The sequence below is a fragment of the Trachurus japonicus genome, chromosome 4 (assembly GCF_045865225.1).
Source record: "Trachurus japonicus isolate A0001 chromosome 4, Traja_1.0".
In the NCBI taxonomy this organism is placed as follows: Eukaryota; Metazoa; Chordata; class Actinopteri; order Carangiformes; family Carangidae; genus Trachurus; species Trachurus japonicus.
Genome location: NC_140910.1, coordinates 8,213,147 through 8,239,071, shown reverse-complemented (window position 1 = coordinate 8,239,071; position 25,925 = coordinate 8,213,147). Strand labels below are relative to the sequence as shown.

At 41.1% G+C, this 25,925-nt stretch overlaps 2 protein-coding genes across 3 annotated transcripts; one reads left to right on the top strand and one right to left on the bottom strand.

Annotated features, from left to right (window-relative positions):
- Positions 1-7,037: 7,037 nt before the first annotated feature.
- Positions 7,038-13,208, bottom strand: lnp1 (leukemia NUP98 fusion partner 1). Of its 2 annotated transcripts, none has more exons than XM_085773721.1 (4): positions 12,672-13,201; positions 10,378-10,623; positions 9,143-9,238; positions 7,038-7,293 (listed from the first exon to the last, which is right to left on the bottom strand). In XM_085773721.1, the coding sequence occupies exons 1-4, from the start codon at positions 12,849-12,851 to the stop codon at positions 7,186-7,188; spliced, it is 630 nt and encodes a 209-aa protein (XP_085629847.1). In that variant the 5' UTR covers positions 12,852-13,201; the 3' UTR covers positions 7,038-7,185. The 2 variants fall into 2 exon arrangements, with proteins under 2 accessions (XP_085629847.1, XP_085629846.1); XM_085773720.1 differs by lacking the exon at positions 7,038-7,293 and adding an exon at positions 8,385-8,865 and having other exon boundaries at positions 12,672-13,208.
- A 2,848-nt stretch (positions 13,209-16,056) lies between these two features.
- tomm70 (translocase of outer mitochondrial membrane 70) lies at positions 16,057-25,224 on the top strand. Its single transcript, XM_085773719.1, has 12 exons — positions 16,057-16,336; positions 17,896-18,069; positions 18,899-19,025; positions 19,119-19,228; positions 20,293-20,441; positions 22,541-22,748; positions 22,960-23,094; positions 23,525-23,632; positions 23,760-23,876; positions 24,009-24,106; positions 24,215-24,337; positions 24,417-25,224. Exons 1-12 carry the CDS (start codon positions 16,103-16,105, stop codon positions 24,568-24,570), a joined length of 1,737 nt encoding a protein of 578 aa, XP_085629845.1. The 5' UTR covers positions 16,057-16,102; the 3' UTR covers positions 24,571-25,224.
- Positions 25,225-25,925: the final 701 nt, after the last annotated feature.

The following is a 25,925-nucleotide window of genomic DNA, read 5'->3' as shown; positions in this document are numbered from 1 at the left end:
CAACACTGCAAGTCACCAAAATGATGGGAGGTGAAAAATAAAATGAATCAAAGGAGTAAACACATTGCTGCTAACAAGAAACTGGTTGAAAAGCGACCCTCCAAGTCCAGGACAGTGGCTGGATATTGTTGAGGAGATTCACTCGATGGAAAGACTGACTTCCTGTCTGACCTTGGACCAACGGTGGCATAAATGGATTGTGCGCATAATATGAAAAAAGATGAGTCAAATACTCAGCAGACCTAATGGACAGTGATGCAAGCTGCAACCAGAGTGCTGTGCCCCACTTATTCTAACAATTTTACGTTATTTTACTTTACCTACTTTTATTTTATTTTTCGCCTCCCATCATTTTGGTAACTTGCATTGTTGTGCAATGGCTGTTGTTTATGTAAAACAAAAACAAGCAAAATAAATAAAAAGTAAAAAAAAAAAAAAACATATTGCTGCTCTCTCAATCTTTCAAAACACATTTTTACTTCTTCCACCATAGCATAAACCATTACACCAGTGTTTTTCAACCTTGGGGTCGGGACCCCATGTGGGGTCGCCTGAAATTCAAATGGGGTCGCCTGAAATGTCTGGTATTTGATACTCAAAAAATTACTGATAAAAATATTATTATTCTTTTTAAAATTATGATTTAAAACACCATACACAATCTTAAACAACAGTATTCTGTACTTTCACTTTCTCAAATATAAAACGAGTTCAAATAAAATGCAGCATATGAAAATGTCTGAGCTGGTGCATCTTGATTGAGGGCGTGGGATCGCCAGAAATTAGGTCAAAATGGGGTCATGAGCCAAAAAAGGATTGCATTACACATTAATATAGCCTACACACCCCACCAGCAAGCAAAGAGTCTTGGTTTCATTCACACACCAAGAAACCTGCAGTATAAATGTTCCTCCTGTAGCACAGAGGTGGTATTTTTAGCTGAAATGAGAGGAGAATCGTGCAGGAGGCCCTGCAATTAGGTTAAACAGCATAATCAGACATAATTAGTGTGCATTTTGGCAACGGCCAGCTTACCTTGGTAGAAGTGTGTCTACACAAGGGAGGAAAGCTGTTAAAGCGAGAGACTTGCACCTTCGCCCTTAAACATGTGAAGCTACTGTATAGAGCAGTTTACAGTACACCACTGCTCCCTCCATGCACTGGCACCGATCTCCTCTGTAATGCTTAGCCATCATTTCCTCAGCAATTAGAAAAGCTTGTGATTGATGTGCTGCTGTCTGTGGGTGCAGCCCAGGCTGTTTATCCCTACATTCTCTCAAAGGAACAAATGGATGTCCAGCAAAGGAGAAATGATAAAAACAAACAGGCTGTCATTTCAAAGTGATGGATTGTGCACCTCCTCATTGTGTCACTGCAAATATGAAATGAGTTTAAAGAGCGTTACGAACCTGTTTGACTTCAGTCCACTTAGCAGTAAATAAAGCTTTGTGAACTCTGAGAGAAAAGCATGGCTGACATCAGGAGTGAGCTGAGAACAGGGGATAAGGTGTAGCCTACGGCCGTAGTTTCCTTTGTGATGGAGATGACAGACAATATTCTGCCCTGAATCAACAAAGGGAAACCTTTTGAAGGAGAACATGCAATACAAACAGATTGTTTCAGATGTGAAACCGCGCTCATCTGTGTCACGCGGCCCTTTGTCCGAAGCATCCTCCCCAGATTGAGGAGGGGGGGATAAAAACACTTCAGTCGCCATGGCAACAACTCCATCATGTCGCTGGAGTGCTGCTGGAAAGACCATCAAGTGTCCGTCTGATTTAATCAACAGTGACATCTGTGCTGCCTTGTTTCCAGACTCAGCGGTTCACACATGTCTGCACGTCAGACGTTCCAGGAAATAAACAGTGTCTGAGTGTGTTTACTGGGATTACACAGATGCAGATGAGAGATTTGTGCAGCTGTGTGCTGCACTTCAACCGAGCCGGAGTTGTGTACCTTTTCTTCCATTTTATTTATTGATATTCTACCAAAACATACAATCAGTTCTGATGTATGTTCAGGTGTTCAGTCCCACCTTAACCAACTGCAATATTGAAGTATTGATGCATGTCTGCCTTTGATACTTGAACTTAAAACAGCACCAATGTAAATACTGGGGTTTACTTACTAGCTTGTTGGATTATTCATAAAACCATATAGCCTACAGTCGGTAAACAAACTTTTTAATCCTGTAGTCCTACAGTATTCACACACTGCCCTTTGTGAAATTATATTACAGTAATAATATTTTATTATGGACTAAACTGTCACTGTTCCACAGTCTATGTAAATAACAAGGCTGCTTTAATAACACAGAGCCGGAGCATTTCTCTCTTTCTTCATGATCTCTTGGAAACTCGTCTGTTAACATGTTCAACACTTACTCTGCACTTTAACTGCAAGTCCTTAATATAATATCCTGGCACTTATTAAATAAGTGTAGCACTTAACATTTACACTAAAGTTCCTGCTGAATTAAAGCTATTGATGTTCCTCATACACGTTGGATAAAAGCCTCTGAGTCTGACTAATAACTAAATGTAACTGATCTTAACTGTTTCAAAGAAGAGGAGGGTTTATTAAATCAAAGTTACATCTCACAGAAATGTAATTCTAAGGAATGAAGTTCTGGCTTTGTTTTTCCCCCTCTGGAAGAACTGACAGAAGCTGTATACAGTTTATGAATACACACTATAGCCTGCTAAAACCTCATGAAAGAGATACGTGAGGTTTGCCCTCTGAGATTAGATCAGCGTCAGCATACTGACGAGTTATGTGGTTTTAAGTCTCTAAATGTGAACTGCAGTAAAAGCTTATTTATAGACACTTTTATGGTTTTTAAGGTGTAAAAACAGAAATGTTTCTTTGACTATATATCAGGCCCATAAAGCTACTGTAGGCCTATAATATACAGTAGTCTTGACTTCCTTTATAGCAGAAAAAGGGAGGGGGGTCTTACCCGAATCTGTTTGTGTCTGGAGATGAAAAGTTACTAAAAGTCCGTTCAACCAGAAAAATCAAAGCATCCTCATATTGTCTCTGTGTCCATCACTTCCCGGCAGCAAATAGCCTACAAAAATGTTCTCCTCTGTTGTTCAGATGTAGGCTACATAAAGTAAACATGGGCTTTCTCCTCCGGGCCTGAGACCCACCAGCCTCCAGACCAGACTCGTTTCACAACCTCTTTTTTTTCCCTTCTTCTTCTTATTTTCCGACTCTAAACACTTTAGGCTTTTACTCTCCAGGAAACTATCCCATTGGATGGCTGAGGTGAGCTGGCGTCATCGGTCCGTGCTCTAATTGGCTGAAGTCCACGTCAGTCTCAGGTGTCCACGTGTGCACTTTCACTCCACCCGCCTCGTACTCGCCTCGGTCCCTCCCTCCCTCCTTCCCTCCCTCCTTCCCTTAAGCGGAGGAAACCGCTACTTTCCATCCGGACAGGGCAGGCCCAGCCCAGGCCGTGCCGGGTCCGGGTCCGGGACAGGGACAAGACCTCCAGCACGTAGCCTACACCGCAGCTGGAGGACTTCCTCCTAGGCTGCTCCAGCTGTTGTCATTCACGCCACATCGAGACAGCCAGTGTTGTTATTACAGTATGATACAAGTGTGGAGAGACGTGTGCAATGCTGTACTGAGGTGTTAACTGTGACAATCAGAGTGCATGAAGCAAACAACTAGAATAGTCTGCAGGGCCGGCCCTAGCATTTTGGTGGCCCCTAAACAAGATTTTTGTTTGTGGCCCACTCTAAGCGCAAAAACCAAATCACTGGTTAAAACTGAATACAGACATGTTGATGCCCTCTGAGGTTTGAGGCCATTTTCTCGACTTTTACATATTTTCTTAAATTTATCTTTTGAAGATAGGCTACTTGCAGATGTAGCCTAACAATACTCAAGTGTTTCATGTCTAAATATTAGAACCTCCGCTGTAAGCACACTGAGGCCAATTTCTCCTAGAACACTGTATAAAGAAATAATTTAGGCCAAATGCTGGAAATTTGAGGTCTGCTTTTTGAAAAAAATTCAAATCCCTTGTGAAAACACACCTTCAGTCATGAGAATGAACTGTTTTGGTGCTTGAAATAGGATAATAGATAAGTGTAGAAAACAAGTCTAAAATGAAATTTTGTAAGATTGCTTTTTGAGCACAAATCTTGTCATTCTGCCGTTCTATTTTCACCAAATGTCTCAAATGTGAGATAAAAGAAGCTGAATATTGACTTCAAATTACATATAAAGCTCATAGCGTGCGTGCAGACCTCAGGATGTTTAAATGACTTCAATGAACTCCGGTACCTTTCTGATCATGTGGCCCCCCACCTAACGGCTGTGGCCCTAAACAACCGCATAGAGTGTTTATGCCAGGGGCCGGCCCTGAGTCTGCTACTGTTTCACAGTAAAACTATATGACACCAAGGCCTCATACTTCTATATAATATAACACACTTCATCTTCTATGAGCATAAAGTATTTCAACTTTATAGTCTCACGGTGAAGTGTAAAACAGGAGGATAATAACACAGTAGGAGTTCATGTGGTTGTAAACTACAGCTTACTTGATATGCAGTTACATAAAAATCTATTTTCACCAGGACCACAGTCAAGATTTTAGAAAACCTGAAGCAATGACCTGGTCCAACTCATCCTCAACCACCTCCAACAAATGTGCCTAAAATCCAAAAAGGTTTAAATCGCATCTTTATTTACAGTTGTTGTTTTAACATGTCAAAACTTTGACTTATTTCATGTTTTGATGGCCACAGTTTGACGTTTTTCCAATTCCAATGAGAAGATTGATATTATTCTCTATTTATGGTATGGTAAATATGAAGTAACAGCCAGTATTAGCTGGAAACAGCCAATGATCTCATTACTTCCTCATAATATTCAAACAGCATACAAATTTCAGTTTCAAGTATGGGTTGAAGCAACATGTCAGTCTCTTTCTTTTAAGTTGACAAATGTAACCATACTGAGTCTGAAAAGGCTAGAAGCAGCAATAAATTCCCAAAATATTTTTCATTTTTGACAGTAAAGATCTCCCAGGTTTTCAAAAATCCACTTAATATCTTCAAATAAAACACTCAGAGTATCTGCTTTACACTTAACTCCATGTTGAGCCAAACAGAAAGTGTTGTTTCTGTTATACGGCGATTGAGATGTACCCATTTACAATAGACACAACAGTGACTTCTTGTTTATTTGAACTTACTGTCACACCCAATTTTAACAGAGCCACCAATAACATTAGTTATGCAGGCTGAGTTTTGAATATTTAAGTAAAGCTTATTAGCCTATGTATTACTGGCCCTTTAACTGGCTGTGGTGATCAGAACACTAAAAGTCTCATTGAATGCTGTAAATACTGTAAATTATATATAAAGAGTGAAGCATGTTTGTTAGTTGAAACAAACCAAACCACATCTAACAAGGGCGTGTCACATCAGCGTGTGTTTATTTAAGAGTGCAAGACCACAACAGTCCCAGGGCACCAGTGTGTTCCCAGGAAAACAGTGGACACAACAGCAGAGGACTGATGCTGCTTCTGTTTCTTTTCTGTCGTAGAGACACTGCATGGTTTACACTGTGATCCTCTGTGTTTTTTTGGGGGGGCCTGAGTAAAAATGTTTTAAAATGTAGCACAGCAACAAAATGTTTATCAGTCACACATGAAAGACAGACAAATCTGTGACTCACTCAGAGGACAGACTTATGTCCCTTCCAGAAAAGTAAAAAAGAATATACTTGTCTTCCATTCATGCTAATCCCAATATGCTTCATCTGTAGAGAGCAACAGATTCATTCTGGTTGGATAAAATACAAACCAGATCACAACAGGATTAATTTGTTAAATACAGATAAATATGGTATCAACCAAATAAATCAAAAATAATCCAGTACTCAACATACAGTGAAAGAGAATTGGTTATACTTTTGAAGACGTCACTTATGTACAGTGTTGTGTACAGATTTAGACTTCACTGTAATCTCTTTTTTGGCAGAACACAACATGCAACACAGAGATGCAGAGATGCTCTGAAGTTCAACAGGACAGAGACAACAATCAATGAGACCTCACATGCAAATGATTTCACATGTAAAACAACTACAGCGGTGAGGCAGGAGGATGGAGTGGATGGAAAACCACACATATTGACTCATTGTTTCAGTAGGCAGCGTTCAAAATAGCTTAAAACTTAGAGACATAAAACCTGCAGGTGCACTCACTCACCCTCACATAACAGCTCTGGTCAGAATGAAACTGGGTATTATTGTTTCTGTCTGATCCATTTGTTTTGTTATCAACATGGAAGTCTACATACTTGTCACCATTAGTTTACTTATGCAAATGTTATAGCCTACAGATGGTGTGACATCCACTAGGGTTTAGCAAAATCTATCGTCTTGTCAGTGGTTTAAGTTAAAGACATAATAACAGAATAGTTCAACATTTTAGTAAATATGTTCACTTAGCCTACTACTTTTTATGCTGAGAGTTATGAGCAGACCTCTCATGTTACCTTAGCTTAGCATAAAGCCTGGAGACAGGGAGACTGTTAACCTACCAGTAGCCATGTTCTTTGGAGAGCCCTAATGAATACTCAATTTGTTTAGGCAAAAAAAAAAAAAACTGAGCACACAAAGGCAGTTTTATGGTGGTTAGGTTCAGGATTATTACTTTGCTGTGACTTGTTGCCAGGCAACCAGCAGAGACTTGTTGAAGGTACGGGTGGAGTTGGTAAAGGACAAAGCCATGCAAGGTGTCTCCCACTGTCTTAGAGCTGAGATAAGTCAGTAGCCGGAGTAATAGCTCCTCATCTAATTCTTCACAAAGTGAGTGTGAGTGTGTTCCAAAGTGCCCCCTTTCCCTTAGCCTAAATGAGACTTGCTAAAATGTTAAATGAAGAAATTAAAAAAAAAAAAAAAAAAAGTTTTATCACTAACATAGCCTACATTGAAGCTGCAGTCACACATTGTTCAGAACGTCCTCACAACATCACATAAACAGTCTGAGACCAAAGTACAATCTTTGTCCAGCAACCTCCTTTGACAGGAGATTCGCCAAATTTAAGTCTTTCTCTTCAGTTTCAATGAAACCCTCCCAGGAGTCCAAGCAGAAGGACTGAGTTGGTGGTGGTCAGTGGGTCACATGGGTATGCAGGCATGGCAAGTGCAGATGCAGGACTATGGGACTCTGATGCGGGACGATGACCAGTAGAGGGGCTTCGGCATGGACACGTGGACATGACATGTGGGACACATCTGTTTCTTCCACAGCCACTGCTCCATGCACTGAAACACATTGTAAAAAAACATTATTGCATGTGTTGTGTCTCATTTTCTGACCCAGCTATGATTTCTGTAGGTATTGATTTCCCTCACTGAGGCCAGGAGGTAATTTCCACCACGCTGAACAACAGTAAATATAAGCAGGGCAGGATTAACTCTGACCCGACCCCTAGCTCTGAGGACACTGCTGTCACATGTTTTACTCTACTGTCGAAGAAGTGGACTCATAAAAAGGTCCAAACAGTGTCATCAGATACCTACAGTATAAAGCAGGTAAAATCCACAGCAGAAACATTTAAAGTTGAGAATTGTTTTCCCTTGGTTATTTATTTACTTACAACATAGATAGATACACTTTAGTTATTTAGATCACAATAATACACATAATGTTGCAGTTCATTAAAACAACTCCCAGGCAATCACACATGTCATCCTCCAAGTCATCAGTGTGAAGGGAGTGGCAACAGTGGGAGCTATGCAACCAAATCACAAAGGCTGAGATTAATTAAATGTGCTAATTAAATCTAGTATATGTGCATTTTTTACTCTTCACGCTATTGAAAATATATTGTGGTTGTGCTAAACTGAAAATATTCTCCATGTGTGGTGTGTTAAAGGAGTAGTTCAACATTTTGGCAAATTGGCCCACTGCCATAATCCCTATAGTTTTAGGAGTAAGTTTGTTACCTTTAATTGTCGGTGCAAGCTATTTTTAGAACGGTGGAGCAGAGCCACGAGCTGCTCAGAGCTACGCTACGGAGGATAATGGGATTTCTTGGTTTCCCTCATCAAGCTCATCAAATACACATTCCAACAACTCCAAAACGCTCTGGTGGACAAGTTGTGACCTGCACATTCACCGCGCTATGAGATAATAAGGCAGAGACTGCTTGCCGAAAAACTGCCCTGACAGGAAGGCGCATCAGCGGTTTTGCATGAATTTGAAACATTCCGTTATTATCTCATTATGGCAATGGGCCAATTTGCCAAAATGTTGAACTATCCCTTTAAAACCATCCGATGAGTGTGCTACTATGAAACAACTTGTGGTAATATACAGAGGCACAGTCTTTCCAATTGTCAAAGTAATATATTTTAAATATGGCAGCAGGGAAATAGAGGTCAATCCAAGCAGGAAACTTTAAGCACAGTTACTTCCATAATCTACATAAGTTTTGTCTCAACTTTTTTTTATAATCCAAAGAAGTCCATGGCTTTTTCAGGCTTTCATCAACAAATTCTGACTGATGAATCCTCCCATGTCTGGCTTTTGACTCTTGACAATGAAACCACATGAATAGGGCCCACAGTGCAGTTCCTCAGGATCAGGTCAGGCACAGTCAGGGCCCTGAGACAAATCCTCCATCTTCTCATCCACAACGAGTCACCTCCTTCCACAAAGTGATATCAGCGATGTCTCCGCAGGGAAAGCTGACGACGGGGTGTGTGCTGCTCCTTCTCCACAGAGATCGGTCCGTCCACCGACTTCCTCCTCTCATCCGAGAGTCTTCTCATCTGACTGGTTGCTGCTTCGCTGCCACTGCGAGGTCGACAATGCTCTAACCTCCGAGCCGCCTTCAGTGCCCCACCAGACAGAAACATGGTAATCAGTGAGTGTCAAGCCGAGTGTGCTCCATGCTTCCACAGAGATAGACTTCAAGTAAAGGATCAGTCTTCATACCACTTCACTTCATGCATGTCCGGGAATGAGCGGCCTTCATGCGCCATTGGTATCTGATGTGTGGCATGCTGGGACTGGAGTGAGTGAGTGAGGGACATCTTCTTTATGAAGGGGAAGGTCAGGGAAGTGGAGACATGCAAATATACATCTAAGTCGTCAGAGATGTTTTACCTCTTTGTGGAAGCGGTGTGTGCAGTGCAGCTCCTGAACTCCTCCACTCTTACGCATGTCCTCATGACATATCAGGCACAACTTGTCGTCATTGTTCTGTAAAAGAAAGAGTTGATTTTCCACATATCCCCTGACTTAAATGTCATGACAATATGATATCAGTTCACTGTAAAACATCTACATATTTCCTAAAATCTAAGGGTCTGGTGATAAGGAGCCATATACAAAGTTTTAGGTGGTTTTTTGGAAGATTCTGTTAGAGAACTGTCAAATATCTTTGGCATCTCTTTGAATACAAATCCATTTGTTCTACTTGGAAAACTTCCAGAAAACATTAGGAAGAATGATGTATATTTGTTTTAATAATAAGAGTAGCAGTAATTAAACAAATTACAAGAAATTGGTTAAAAGGTGATAATTTAAGTAATTCCAAATGGAAGGATCTTGTCAATGAGATACATGTAATGGAAAAAATAACAATGAGAATTAGAAATCAAGTTTATATTTTTGAAGAAAGATGGGGAAATGGGTGAGGTAGATAACAAATAATATCTCTAATGATTTGTAAAATATTATTTGTAAAATATTTTTTCTTCTTAGTCTTTTATACTTGTAATGAACTCCTCGTTGTCTTTGTTTCTGAATATACTGTAGGCATATGCAATTGTATAAGTACTCAATCTACATGTGTTTGTTGTTATGGTACATACTATGTTTATGAAATGTATCTCTGACTGAAACCTTATGTAATTATTTGAATTAGTAGTAACCTCTAACCCTATTTTTTTCTCTTTTTTTTAACTTTATCACATTGTCTGATTATTCTGTTGTGTTGTTGTGTTAGTTGAAAGAAAAAGATAATAAAAAACAATAACAAAAATAATAAAAAATGAATTCCTTGTACTGTATGTCCCAGTTAATACAGAAAATATACTCATTAATACTGACAAGTTCAAAAAGCTCTGATCATAGAGGAGGTGAACTACACATGTCCATCAGGTGTCAAATGGACACGTGCAGCTCAAACCTGCCTGTGATCTTGTCAGCACATTAGATAATACACTTTGTAATTCTCTCTCAGAGCTCATTAATCTTTGTAAGATCCTGTTAGTGAAAGACAGAGGGCACCAAACCTGATCAAACCTGCAGTCACCTGGATAATCTATAAACAAGCTGGGCTCCTACTGTACAAAGATGGCTTGAATTTGAATTGACTTGAGGTTTCCGCCGCTCACCAGAGATATGGTCCTCTTATCACGAACACAGAGCCTCTTCTCAAACGACTCTGTGAGCTCTGGGATGGTGGTGATGCGGTTCTCTGGGATGGCTGACTTTGGGCGGCTGTTGTCGTCCGAGGAGGCACGACGAGCTCTCTGGTGGGGCCGGACCTCCCCCTTCTCCTCTCTGGTCTTGATGTGGCTGGGCGTGGGTGCCATGGTCGCTGCATGGAGCCTGTTCAACTTCATGGCGTCTAACTGTGACTGTGAATCACACGGCGAGGGACAGAAAGAAACGTAACAGCTGTCACTTTTCCACATTTATTATTCAGACTTAGACTCAGTAAAACATGTTCCCATGTTCCCTGTTATAGCACAACATGAGTCCAGACAGATGACTCTGCTGAGCCTTTGTCTGTGAATGGGGTTAATCACTCTCACTAATACCCTTGAGTAACATGTTAGCAAAGCATCCGCCTAATTATAGTTTGCCTTTCCACTCAGGCCACTCACTTCACTATTCATTTACACAACAGCAATAATCTGATTATTATACTGAAATCTTGCAAACCCAGTAGGCTGAAGGAGAATCAGAGAGACACGTCTGGTTTTTTTATTCTGCTCATTGATCATTTGCTGCTGAACTCTAGTGGCATCACTGTGGACGACTGTGTCCTCGGGATGACTTTGTATGATAGGAAACTGCCATGACATGAGGTGCAATAACACATTCATTAGGACTGTTTGTACTCAGGAGTCCACCAGTATTAAATATGTTCTCTAAGTTTTTACATGAAACCCCACTGATTGTGCTTCGACAGTGCTGCAAGGACTCCATCTGCAGGAGAATGCATTTTGTAACTCATGTGGCCCGCTGGAGTTCATCTGTGTTAACTGAAACGTGGGTTTTTACTCTGAAAATAAATCCAGATTTCCAACTGGGTTGCATCCAGTCTGGCCCAGTCTATGTAAGCATGTGTTATTGTGTCTCCTCGCAGTTGCTTTTGTGTGACATTCCTGTCACTTAAGGCTGAGGATTTTTGTTGCACAACCATAAAACTTAAAAAATGCAAGTGCAACTCTAATCACATTAAATTTACCATCAGCAACCATTTAAAACAATGATAAATCATTGTCAACTTATGAATTAATGGATCCAACCTGTGCATGGAGCCCTATCACATAAAGTTATATGAGCCTGGATTGTGCAGCATCATGTTCGTCAATTAAATTAAGTCAGAAAGTATCTCAAAGGAGGCTAAATTGAAAGCAACTGGACTTAGTTATTTGTCTGGGAAGACATTTCAGATGCCTCTTGGATGAGAGGTGAAACGTCTTCCCAGACAAATAACTAAGTCTAGTTGCTTTCGATTTAACCTCCTTTGAGAGGTTAAGTCAGAACATTTTAAACTGACATAACAAACTTGAATCCAGCTGCACATACTCAGTGCTTTTCCCTTCACCAGTCCATCTGAACCACACAGGATAAACATTTGCATTCTGGTGAACCTCCATCTCTCTAAATTGTTCTTCAGGCACAGACACAAGTATGCCGCTGTTTGGGTGCCACTGACCTCTGACCTCCCTATATGGTGGAAGTATCTCCAAAACGTACACATACATCAACACAGAAACAGAACAAAGCTCAGACAATGTCGGCATTCATTTGAAAACTTCCCATCAATCGTATGAAGCAGTGAACTTGACAAGTCAGCATAAGCATTTCCACACTGCACAGAGAACTGAAGAGAAGCTGTGAGTGAGAACAACATCACAAAATCTAAACAACTCTGTGGGTTTTTAAATCTGAATTTCTGCACATTACAAAATGACAGCACAGGAAGGTTAATATAGGCTACCCATGTTTGTACAAAAATGCCATAAATAGTTATCTATCTGTGGTCTGTGTGTGGTTTGTGTGTGTATCAGTGTGTGCTGGGGAAGCATCATTAATTTGTACATCAGCAGACATTATTGATGTGAAACTAGTGGAGGCAAATCACAGGTCAGGACATCCTATTACGGAAGACTATAACAGACCTACATAGCCTGCATAGTGTTCATACCAATGTGTGGGTTTTCCATGTCTGCAGAGTATACTTGTGTATGTGAAATACACTGTAAAAAAAAAAATAAAAAAAAATCATGCCTACTTTTTAGTTAGTCTTGTGCCATTGATAACTTTTCTACATGTTTCACTCATTTTACATTAATTAACAGAGGCTCAGGCTGTATCTTTTGCCAGGCAGAAATTGAAAGTGTGTGGCTGCTGTTTACATGTCGGTGCAAATACAAATGCATGGGGTCCTTACCACAGTTGGCAATGATGCCCTCCGATCAGCTAGTGCTCTTGCAGGTCTTCTGAAGCTGCGTTTTCTGGAGTGTCCGCCTTCTGATCCGTGACCCCAGTAACTACTCATCCACTTTGTGAAGTTACCATCATCATCTTCGTCATTGTCCATGACAAATGCAGGCAGGAGTCTGAGAGACATGATGGAGCTGTACGGTGCACCAGGTCCTGGTACAAAAGATGAGAGTGCGATCCCAGCTAAGAGTTACGGAGAGTAAAGACAAGGCTGAGCTGACCTACTAATATTCAAACTGACTGGCTGCTCTCCTACTCCACCACCACGTCCCACAAGGCAAAGGTAACTTACTTCAATTAGATCCCTCTGGGGCCTCAAGCTCTGCTGCTGTAGTTTGTTATTCTTGGATGAGACAAAAATAAACCACAGACCACAGAGCTTTTTCTCAAGTCCTTAAATAAGCGAATCCCCTATAATCTATTTAGCATCGCTGGGAGAGAGTAAAAATGGAGGTGATGGGAATAAACAGGGAGGCAGGGAGGAATGGCTAGTGTTTTGGCACTGAGTGTGATGTGACCACTGCTTTTAATCTTTCCATTACAGTCATGGGCCTGGGGGCAGACAAGTGAAACTCCAATTTACCCATACTTTCCACTCGCCGAGTACATCAAACCTGTCAATAATTATGGAGTGAGGCATCTCTGTGCACTGTGAGCCTGAGGCTTGTGTAATACAGGGCACAGAGGGAACATATTTTCATCTGGGTTCCACTGAATCACACTCTTTTTTTATTATTGTTTTTGTTTTAGAGGTGCCTTTTGAATAGCAATTGTGCAAAAGAAAGTTTCATAAACTTGTCCCAAAAAAATAAATAAATCTCATGTGCATATTTTGTAATGGACGTTTTGGTGCATGATGGTTAATCCTTGAAAATCTCTTTTGGTCTTTCAGTGTCTCTATGGTCAGTTCACAACTATCAGCTGTATCAAATCAAAGGTACAAAGTCTGTTACTACAAATAGTTATTATAACACATTTTAATTCTGCAGTGTAATTGAAGGAGGCATGTTGTTGTAACAAATATGTAAGATGATAGAGTCGTAGTTAAGTTCCTGGGTATTTGCATAACAGGTAAACAGATTGTAGCTACTGAACATGGTCCTACAATTTGGTGCATTTATGTGAACAACAACAACCTGGTTTTCATTATTTGTAACACTTGAATGATGCATTGACTACTACAGTAAATATTAAACAATGACTTCAAAAAAATAAATCAAGTTATGATGAAGAGAAAGGAACTGCACATGAGCAATGAGTTTAACACTTGAACATGAACGTAACCTCAGCTCACCCTGCATGCACAAACTGAGGCTCAAAATGCTGCTAATCATCTCAGAGCTCTGTCTCAAAGAGGAGGACTAATCCAGGCTGCCTCTGTTATGACACATCCATGCTGCTTTGTCATGTAACCAACCACAGGTCCTGGCTGAGAACAAGATTACCGTAATCTGTTGTTTTTCCTAATATGAAAGCCAATTAAGATTACACCTGAACACACAGGACCATAAATAAAATGTAAAAAAAAAACAAAAAAAAACACATATGCCTATATCTATTATTTTGCAACTACTGGAAAATAATATCTAATCTAATTATAGTGGTTGTAAGTTTTAATAAGAAGAACAAATTGCAGTGTAATACAGTACTGTAAACAAAACATTACAATGGTTCAAATGAATCTGGTTAGAGAGGTGGAGGGTCAAAGTTGTGAATGAAGAGACAGGGGGGTGGTTCAACTCCCACTAGTGAATCTAACTAATTGATTCCATTAACTTTCTAATGTGTGGTGCTTGTGCCAAAAAGATCTGCTTAATTTATTTCACGCTGGATTTATAAACAGTGTGTAGGCTATATAAAGGTTTTACAGAAACTACTTTCTTGACTTTGACTTAAAAAAACAAAACAAAACAAGAAATATATACATATTATAATCAGTCCTCTGAAGTTAACTTGATTGAATAATCTAATTGACCTGATGGAACAGTTAATTGTCTTTAAGTCAGGTGAGCTAAAGATGCCAACAATTGCAGGCACATGTTAAATACAATAAATACAAATAAAAGACAGAGTCATGAATAGCCAAAATATCAAAGACCCATTATTACCATAGTACTATTTTCGCCTTTCTATATGCAACAATATCTGCTGGGTCACTGAAGGGAGCTCACACAGGTTATTGTGTCACATGGTGCAGTTTAATGGCAAAATTGATTTTATGGCTTTTCAACACAAGCTACTGTGTTAGTGCAGAATCGATTAGCTACTCAACCTGGACAAAGAAAAAATACACATTGTTTCACATTTAATTCTAATTCCTAATTTAGTTTAAATTACAAATCAAAAATGGTGAAGTACAGAAACTGTATTTTGTTATTTGGTGCAACTCCAAGAAGAGAATGAAACAGCTACAGGTTGCAGGCAAGCAATTTGAGCAAAATTTGTTCTATCAAAGGTCTTTTTTACTGCAAGGACAAGGCTCTTCACAGAGTCCCCTTTAACCAGATAAATACAATTGACTTTGAAAACTGCTTAGTGCTGGTCACTGATAGGACAGTTGGCCTTGGGCAAAAATTGAATGGCCAGACTCAAGCACTGTCCAGACAGACAGGGCAGCATAAGCTCTGAAATGGAACAAAGCTTGGTAAGAACAAATTACAACACAAAGGTACACTGTTAAAATTGTATTAGAAATCAAAATTGACTAGAGTAGAGTTGTGTCAGGGCTGAAAACCCATCACTGCCACCTGGTGGCTGCAGTGACACTGAACATAGCAAAGTTGTTTGTTTTATTATTAACATAAAAAAAAAATCAAAGAGAATGTTACATCATGGTAGGCTAATCGTATTGCTATTGAATTGAATGACAAATCTGGTAACAGGTGGATAGTTAATTAATTAATCTGTATTGCAGACACAATAAGCGGTCCATATCAACAACAAGCATGATAAAACAAATTTAAGAAAGAGAGAAAAAGACAGACACACAGATAGAGAATCAACTCTCCACATAATTCATACCTACTTCAACTTGTGAATTTTATAATTTTGTCCTTAAGACCTGTCTTCTCCATAAAATATTTAAGATATTATACGGAAGAGTTTCCTATGTGTAAAATAAATAAATAAATAAAATAATAAATACATCTTGTAGCCTACTTTTCAGTATTATGCTTCTTAAGAGTGTGGACTACAAAATGCCACAGTAATACTACAACTACACACAGCCCCTTGAATCGACCGCCAGTATCCCATGAGTCTTTGCTGCGTGTGCGTGACCTCTCGGAGAACGGGAAGAAGAAGCCGCGGCCCCGCTCAGTGCTCACGCTGCTGTCTGCTGCTGCTGCTACCGACTGGCTACACTGCTGTTTGTAGATCATGGCTGCGTCAAAGCCAGTCGAGCCGCAGTCCGGGACTGGACTACCCCGCTGGCAGCTGGCACTGTTGGTCGGGACTCCCATAGTGCTGGGAGTGGGGGCTGTCTACCTATGGAACCGCAGTCGGACGAAGGAAAGGAAAGGGACCGGGGAGCGGAAAACACCTGAGGGCAGCGCCAGTCCCGTGCCAGGCCAAGACGGCGCAGCTCGAGCCAACCGAGAGCAGGAGAACATGGTAACCGTTGCTTGGAGACTGCTCGTTCCTCTGCTGTCCGTGCAACCGTCAATGCATTATAAACACGATGAGCCTTTGCTTAACGAGGACACTTTGATAACTAAACCCAGCACCTAGACAGAGTAAAGTCAAGGACACCCACCCGTGACGCTGTCAGTGACAGTTACCTTCACCAGAGCAAGGCCGAGAGCGAACATGGTAGCAACCGGCTCACCGGTTGTGGATTAGCCAGTGATAACAGCTAAGCTAGCCGTCTCGTTAGGTAATGTTATCACGGAGCTAATCGGGCTAGGTTAGCTAGATTCGCGTAGCCTGTTTCCAAATGACTATTATTACACGTCTGTAAAGCGAGGATAATGGGCATTCAATGTGAAATTTCAGCTGGTTAACCATGCGGTAAAACGCACGTGGGAACAACTTGGTGAGTGGCAAAATGTTATGATTGTAATATTTTTCGGACACGCTAGCTAAGGTTATCTGTTCTGCATGTGCAGTGGGGCGGGGATGGGTGTCATTTGAATCAGCCTGTTTTGACTGGGAGGGACAGTTTTATTAGATTATGTCAATTTATAGGCTACAAGTGGCTGTCATTTCATTCACTGTGAGCTGTCCTTTATCAGCGCCTAATGTGAAACACCTGTTTTACATAGCTAACATTATTCGCTGGGTCCAAAGGTCTGTGCTACTTTCATATTTGAAGGTGTTCATCAGGCACCCACAGGGCAGGGGCTGTGATATAACTAAACCAGCATGCCTAAATTTAGGCAGAGCTCACATATATGTTGTCAGTGATAGTTGGCTGTGTCAGTTTTAACTGTATGCTTTTAAATCCCTCCTGGTGTAGATAGCACGTTTGTCCATGTTAAGAGTAATCAGGGCTTATATTTTTTATTTAGATTCATTTTGTGCAGCAATGAGTTGTTACAAACATGTGATGCAAACTGGCAAGGGACATGACAGCTGCCTTGGAATTATGACACATTTAACAACAGACTGGAGTCATTTGACATGTCTTAACTACTAGTATGGCAGGGTTATGCAGGTATAATGATTTGCTGCACTTATTAGACTGGGAAGCTGTGGTAGCTCAGCTGTAACAGCTTTCAGTGGGTTATAAAAACCCAGTGGTTCTCTAGGGCCCCAGGAACAGGTTCTTGGTTGTCTTCAGCAAAAGTGAACAAATGTTTTCACTTTCTGTTTTCATTCCCTGTCATACAGTGTTACACAGTTCTACCATAAACATTACTTATTCATTCAATTTTATATATTGCTGCAGTGTTTGATATTGTCATTGAAATGTGCTTCCTTGACATCGTTTTAATATTTTAGCTTGAACCTGAACCTGAACCTGAACCTGAACAACATCCGTGAATGATGATTTTTAGTCGGTTTTACCACTTGTTGACATCTCTGGTTAGATCCTAGGTACACCTGAAAAGCTAAATTGAGTTTTAGATGCTAAAGGAATGGATACTAAATGATGTTGAAATACAAGTTTGATTCAGTCCACCGGGTGAACATCTAATCAATAAAATTTACCCTTTCTCTCATTTATTTAGAGCCCTTTGGACCGGGCACAAGCTGCAAAGAACAAGGGCAACAAGTACTTCAAAGCTGGCAAGTATGAGAATGCCATCCAGTGCTACACAGAGGCTATTGCTCTCTGCCCCACAGAGCAGAAGGCTGATTTGTCAACGTTTTACCAGAACCGAGCAGCAGCCTACGAACAGCAGGTTGGCACCAACTTCTTTTAATCACATGTTTTGAATGTTGCAGTATGAGACACTGGATTGAGGTGCTTGAACTTGAAATATGCCTGAAATGGATTCTGTCCAAGTTAAAAGGCAACGACTCGCAACTAAAAGCCAGAAGGGATAAAATAACACTGGTTATACATGTTTGGTGAATGAGTAGCAGATGTTGTGCAAATCACCAATTCTTCAATCCTTGGCCCTTCATCTTTGACTCATCTTTGACTCAAGGTTTTCCACAGATCCTAATGACACCTAACAACGTCCTCTGCTCTCACCAGTTCTTCAACTAAAAGTGTAATATTTAAACTAAACAATTAGTGAACTGAGTAACTTTCCTATGGTGTTCATTATCCATTTGATTTTGTTCAGAGGTTGCAGATGCTGCTTTTACTTAAAAGCAGTTTTATATATTGGTTTTCAGATATCAGTATCACTACAGCTTTCTAACTTTTGCTTTGGATTAAAAATATGTTCATTTGTTAAAAACGTTTTGAACCCATGCTGTGCACAACTTTTTGTTAAACTGTAATAAAGCTTGATAGAAATTTAGAGCGATGTTTCCCATAAGTTGCTTTAGTAAGCATCTTTACATCCGGGAAAATGGAGATATTTTATTAAATCAAAGTTAAAGTGCCAGCTGTGGTGACAATAAGTCATGCAGTCACTTATTTTCCTTCAAGCAATATCATCTCCAAATTGATACAATATATAAACGGATGACAGGGCTGTGCCTGTAAACCCTGTGTGTGTACTGGACAGACCTCTGGAGGCTGCTAGGAGGATAAATGGTCGATAACTGTCATTTCAGATGAAGTGGACAGAAGTGGTCCAGGACTGCTCTCAGGCTGTGGAGCTAAATCCGCGATATGTCAAGGCTCTGTTCAGGAGGGCTAAAGCTCTGGAGAAACTAGACAACAAGAAGGAGTGCCTAGAGGGTGAGACACTGTTCGTTCTTCTCAAAAGGTCTTTTTCCAAGAAACGAGAGTCTTATTGACACTGACGTTTTTGTTTGCACGCATGTCCTCCAGATGTCACAGCAGTGTGTATTCTTGAGGCTTTCCAGAACCAACAGAGCATGCTGCTGGCAGACAAAGTGCTGAAGCAGCTGGGGAAAGAGAAGGCCAAGGAGAAATATAAGGTGTTTATCTACTCTCAGAGACATTTCTGTGTATTTAACTCATTGAGTGCCAACCACGTAATTTCTCGTTTTTCGTTCCCATGCGTTGAGTGCCAAAAACGAAATTTTTCGTTTTTTGCTTTTTTTTTAAATTATGAAAATAGACACTTTAATACACATTATATGTAAATTTGGGGACTCTACGACGAGGAGAACTGAAATAGATGACGATCAAAGTCACATGACAGCTCATGATCTGGAAGTTTTTATCATAACTCAGCTTCTGCAAACGGAGGTCTGCATGTGGATGCAGCAGCTGCTCCGCTGCTGCTCCGCTCTCACCCGCGAGGCTGCAGCAGCTGGGAGCTGAACCAGGAAGCTCTCAGCCCACTGTCCCGCCCGGTCTTCATCTGGAGCAACACCGTGTCCTCCCCAAAGTCCTCCCACGGTAAAATCTGATGGTCTCTGGACCAAAGCAGACCGGCACCACCGACCCGTACCACAGACGGACCGCGACCACCGGCGGGACCGGTGTTCGCGAGCCGCTGTGGCCGGCAGAGCCTCACGTTCCGCGGCGAGAGGCTGTGACACGGCACGGTGCGTCTGTGTTATTGCTGTTTAGTGGCGCCCCCCCCGCCCCCGATGGTGGTTTTGTGAATAGAACAACAATTGTTGTGTATATTTATCTTATACGAGCCCTTTGATCCAGAAATGCGAGTGTCAGAAGAGCGACAGACACAAACAGCGCACCTTTCATAAAAGACGCTCTATCTCCTTTTCTAGAAAAAAAGGAGGGATTTTGGTGAAACCCAGCCATGTTTAGCTTGACTTTTCTCAGGAACGGAGGCACGTAGAAACAAACGGTTTGTGGCCATTTGAAGGATAAAGTTAAACCTTTCAAATGAGCTACAGTATGTGTTGGTGGCAATAATATAGAATACACTATGGCTCTAAAATAAAAAGTCAAATATGGTCTAATTTGCCGGTACACTTGACTAAAACTTTGGAAAGGAGCGCGGCACTCAATGAGTTAATATCCATGATTGTTCACAAATAACATGCGGTTAAAATTTTCTCCTGTGTAGAACCGAGAGCCCATGATGCCCTCGCCTCAGTTCATCAAGTCCTACTTTAGCTCGTTCACCGATGACATCATCTCACAGCCCCTGCAGAAGGGAGAGAAGAAAGATGAAGACAAGGACAAAGAGGGCGAAGCAGCTGAGGTCACTGAGAGGTCAGAGGTCATTTACTCAGTATCAGATTGTTGGAAAATTTATATTTTATTTGTCTGGATAGAGGAGCTGAATGTATAAGATAAGGCGGTAGACTAATGAGGAAAATGTGTCCCTGTGTTCAAATGGAATCCTACCTCTGGGAGAGCTTTGACCAGCGGCCACAGTAATGCGGCTGTTGTATCGGTCCATCATAATACAGAAGGAGCTGGCCTGGAAGGTGAAGCTCTTGATTTACCGGTCAGTCTACGTTCCTACCCTCACCTATGGTCATTCACTCTGGGTCATGACCGAAAGAATGAGATCCCGGCTACAAGCGGCCGAAATGAGTTTCCTCCGCAGGGTGGCGGGCACTCCCTTAGAGATCGGATGAGGAGCTCTGTCACCCGGGAGGAGCTCGGAGTAGAGCCGCTGCTCCTCCACATGGAGAGGAGCCAGCTGAGGTGGCTCGGGTATCTGTATCGGATGCCTCCTCGGGAGGTGTTCCAAGCATGTCCCACTGAGATGAGACCCCGAGGAAGACCCAGGACATGCTGGAGTGACTATGTTGCTCGGCTGGCCTGGGAACACCTTGGCATCCTCCCGGAAGAGCGAGAGGAAGTGTCCGGGGAGAGGGAAGTCTGGGTGTCCCTGCTCAGACTGCTGCCCCCGCGACCCAGATGAATTGGAAGAAGATGGATGGTGTTCAAATTTTGCTAGTACACAAAAATATTGAAATTCAAGGTCAAAGTGACCTTGACCAATATTTTGGTTTTGGAAATGCAATGCAAAAACTCCTCAAGGAGCGCTCAGCGCCCTCGGCGGTAAAACGCCCTCGGCGCTTGCTTCTTTTTGACGCGGCGCTCAGAGCGCTTCGAGTTGAAATCTGTTCAACTTTTAGAACAGCGCTGCGCTCGTCAATGTCACTTTTCCCCGCACTGACCAATCAGAATCAAGAAGGGGCGGGACATACATTACCGACAGCAACACAACCGGAGACGTGGCTCGGTTTATATCATGACCCACACTTGTATTGAAGGTAGGCCGACCTCAGGGTCCATGTCAAAAGCTGCCGCTAATGCTGTTGTGTATTTCTGACACTCGTTGTAGTGTTTACATTAAACAAGGCCGGAACACGGAAGTGTCAGAGGACTCGTTTTGTAACCTAGCAACAGCGGCATTCTGACGAGGGAGAGAGAGAGCACTAAGCGCTGGGAAAGGAGCGCTGAGAGCGCTGTCAGAGCTGAAAACGCGTCTGGTGGACACAGCCCCTTACTCAGAACTTCACACAGCAATTATACTGTAACAGCATTTCAGAGAAAGGTGAATATTTTATATGACAGAACAGGGATGTGATCTGAAATAGGGCTGCATGATATTGGAAAAAACTAACATTGCCATATTATTTTTTTCTGCAATAAATATTGCAATATTAAGAAATACAACACATATACTTCTACATATTTACATGACTCTCGATTGTAAAAATGAAATTCTGAGAACTGAAGCTTTTAAACGAAACGATGCCTGTGTGAAAGCAGCACCCTAAATGGTTCAGAGATGCTTTTCTAAAAGACAAAAGCTGACATGTAAACAAACAAAAAAAGACATTGCACATCCTGCGATGTGACTATTGCATATGCACACATCGTGATGTCGATGCTCAAACAATATATCATGCAACCCTAATCTGAAACCAGTCGTATTCTCTTTTAATGTGGCCTTTTCAGTGTCAGCAGCTGATGATAAAGGTGCCCAACTCTGAGCACTCTGAGTTGTCGGCCAGTTAAACATGATAGAAGATTTGCTCATATAAATGTGCTCAAGAAATGTCATTCATATCTTCTATTTGGATTTTTAAGACATTATGTGTAAACAGCTAGACTCTCTTGAATTGGAAGCCAGAGAAGTAGCGTTTGAGTCGTGTATCCTCAGGGGAGCGAAGATGCTTCATGGTTTCTTCTCAGATTCTGATCTGGGAATGATGGCCTTATCATTCCCAGTAGAGTAAACGCAGGAGATGACCATAACCATCCATGGAAAATTCCAATTTTGCAACATGAAAGAACAAGTTTCCTCATGCGCTTTTTTGTTAATTTGTTTTTCGTCTTCACCTCATTAGCTCTGGCTACCTGAAGGCAAAGCAGTACATGGAAGAGGAGAACTATGACAAAATCATCAGCGAATGCACCAAGGAGATTGAGTCCGGTGGTCGATACACTGCTGAGGCCCTTCTGCTGCGTGCCACTTTCTTCCTTCTGATTGGGAACGCTACTGCTGCACAGCCTGACTTGGACCGAGTGATCAACATGCATGATGCTAATGTGAAGGTAAGGATTGTTTGTGTAATGAGTCTGCTCCTAGTTGCTGTATACAGAAGAGCTTTACTGTAAGTCTGTCACATTTGTGGACTTGACAGAATCCCATTCAGCCATTTTAAAATTTTTGTTCGATACCTCTTTTGTCTCGTATCTTGTGTAAACAGCCTTGACAGAACATGACCTACAAACTGACAGTTTCTCTGTTGTATAATTTTCGCAGCTACGAGCCAACGCTTTGATCAAGCGCGGAAGCATGTACATGCAGCAGCAGCAGCCCATGCTCTCTACACAAGACTTCAACATGGCGGCCGAGATTGACACGCGCAACCCTGATGTCTATCATCACAGGGGTCAGGTAGGAGGCTGATCTGGTTTCTTTACCATCTGATTGGTAATTTATTGTGTGTCAGTTTGTGGATTGATTCGTTATCATCTGACAACTATTAACTTAAACGTATGGTATAGGCTTTTGATGCATAGCTGGTACAATACAATACCTGCTGTAGATTCTGATCGCTACACTCCAGTTAGGAGAGTTGACCGGGAGCATCAGACTTGTGTGTTGCTGTGCACAGGGCCACCAGAGAAAACGAACCAGAACCATTTTGTGAAAGTGCACCTGCAGAGTGCGTTTTGCCAGAGCTGCATTTGAGTTGATTGAATCAGAACCCAGTGTTATACAGTGCACTAAATGATACACAATATACAGACTACAAATCTACTGCAAGCACATTACTGGCCATATTTAGTTACACTTGATAAGAAGTGTGTTTTCTCTTCCTCAGCTGAAGATCCTGTTGGACCAGGTGGACGAGGCAGTGGGAGACTTTGATGAGTGCATCCTGCTCAGACCTGACTCTGCTCTGGCTCAGGCACAGAAATGCTTTGCTCTTGTAAGTTGTCCTGCAAAGACTAAGTGAGAGGCAAGATTGCCTGACGGTGTTCTCTAGTGTTTAATAGATGGCTCAAATTCCATTTAAGTTTAAATGCTAAAATGTATTTTACTGTTGTGCCCTTCAGTACAGACAAGCATACACTGGAAACAACCCATCACAAGTACAGACAGCCATGGACGGCTTCGAGGATGTTATCAGGAGGTTCCCAAAATGTGCTGAGGGCTACGCTCTTTATGCTCAGGTAGAAAATCCAAAACATTATTTTGCCTGTTATTCATTTGCTTTGCTCATCATACAGTCTGTCGGTTTGAAAAACCTTTTATCCAGATGAGATAATAGCACTGTCAACAAGTTGTTCTGTGTTCCTCTCAAGGCTTTGACTGATCAGCAGCAGTTTGGAAAAGCAGACGAGATGTACGACAAGTGTATTGAACTGGAACCAGACAACGCTACCACATATGTCCACAAGGGGTAGGCATTTATTCTCCTTGTGTAATGTTATTGGTTATTTATGATTCATCTGATTCATGTAAAATAGGACACAGTGGTAACTGTTTTCATATTTATATATATATGTAGGTTGTTACAGCTTCAATGGAAACAAGACCTCGACCTGGGACTAGAGCTCATCAGTAAGGCCATTGAAATAGACAACAAGTGTGACTTTGCTTATGAAACTATGGGAACCATTGAAGTGCAGAGGTGAGATTATCAATTTAATCCAAACCACACATTTGAGGTATTTTCAACATGCTTGAAATAACCATGATTTTCTTTTCAGGGGGAATCTGGACAAGGCCATAGAAATGTTCAACAAGGCAATTAATCTTGCCAAGTCAGAGATGGAGATGGCCCATTTGTACTCATTATGTGACGCAGCGTACGCCCAGACTGAAGTGGCCCGGAAATACGGTCTGAAACCCCCAACACTCTAACTTCTCTGCCAGTTGATCGCCAATCTCAATCTTCATTGCTGAAACTTACTGTGTTAAAACTGCAACTGTCTGACTTACTTTGATTTGTTGAAAAAAAAAAAAAGAATACTGGATTATATGCGGAAAAAAATGAAGACCCCTGAATATAAACCATGTTTACATCACATTTAAGGGGTTTGTTGTCGTGGAAAAGGATTTCTGTTCACAGTCGAGCCGAGGCTGTGATCCAGGTCTCTGATACACCCAGTGGGTTGTTGGGTTGGGGGCACCAAGGGGATCTAAACCAACAGAGCCCTTTGCTGGCACTTACTTCAAACAAAACATCATTATAAAACCTTTGTATTGCTCCGAATAAAGAGAAAGGAAAAGCATACATGAATGGCCATGTATACCTGTCGAAATTACTAGTAACTATTTGAAATGTAAGAGAATTGAAATGTGCGCAGTCTATTGAACCAATCACTGACTTTGAAGCTTCTGTGACACTTTTAAATCTACAGAAAATACTGTGAGAGCTTTATATAGTTCTAATGGACTGCTCACGTGTTAATTTATGCTGATCTGAAGTGTTTTTGTCCAGCTACTTCCATATTGTAACATACATTAACAGTTTCGAATGCAAGATTAAAATAATAGTGAAATGTATAATGTCTGTGTTTGTATTGCTGGAACTGATCCCATGGATATGGGACAACAGATGGGTTAGTTTAAGTGTTTGTTCTTTTTCTGTTCTTTTTTTTTTTAATGATGGGATTGCCTGTTTTCTTTTTTTTATATACATTGTGCAGCATGTTCACTTTATAAATAAATGTAAATGCAATGCTCTTGCTGTCATGAACACTAGGAAAACCCCAATTAAAGGATACTTCGGGCAAAACACTTTTGATTAGAAGAACTTAACTTAACTTTGTCTTCTAGGTTTTTTTTTTGTTTCTTTTTTTCTATGTAAATTAAAGTCAAGAATTGCCTCTAGTGTCAAGAGATGTCACAACAAGGGATTGGCTAGTCAGTGTTTTTTTCCTAGTTCACTTTAAATAAGAGACATGATTTATTTTCTATTGATTGTAAAATGTTTATTTTCATGCTACATATGGTTCCATCTTTTGACAGAGTAAACTTTAAGACTGAGTTTTTTTCCTCTCCCATTCTTATCACCTCCCCACAACCCAAGCCTTATTGTTTCCAGCCTACACGCAGCCCTGAGAATCTCTTGGTACAGTGTATGATTTGGTTCTCAAGTAGCAGCTATACACTGTTAAAAAAAAAAAAAAAAAGGCCACTACTGCTTAATGCATGAGAGGAGCTAAAATGAAACTGTCCTGTTCCCTGTGACATTCATAGATCCAGCAGCAGTA

What these genes read in the sequence shown, in the direction of transcription:
- lnp1 (XM_085773720.1), bottom strand. Translation starts at nt 12,851, where the DNA reads ATGTCTCTCAGACTCCTGCCTGCATTTGTCATGGACAATGACGAAGAT. An exon ending in ATAAGAGGACCATATCTCTG is followed by an intron (nt 9,239 to 10,377) that starts GTGAGCGGCGGA and finishes TTTCTTTTACAG; the next exon opens with AACAATGACGACAAGTTGTG. An exon ending in CACACCGCTTCCACAAAGAG is followed by an intron (nt 8,866 to 9,142) that starts GTAAAACATCTC and finishes GGGGCACTGAAG; the next exon opens with GCGGCTCGGAGGTTAGAGCA.
- tomm70 (XM_085773719.1), top strand. Translation starts at nt 16,103, where the DNA reads ATGGCTGCGTCAAAGCCAGTCGAGCCGCAGTCCGGGACTGGACTACCC. An exon ending in TGCATGATGCTAATGTGAAG is followed by an intron (nt 22,749 to 22,959) that starts GTAAGGATTGTT and finishes TAATTTTCGCAG; the next exon opens with CTACGAGCCAACGCTTTGAT. An exon ending in TCTATCATCACAGGGGTCAG is followed by an intron (nt 23,095 to 23,524) that starts GTAGGAGGCTGA and finishes TCTCTTCCTCAG; the next exon opens with CTGAAGATCCTGTTGGACCA.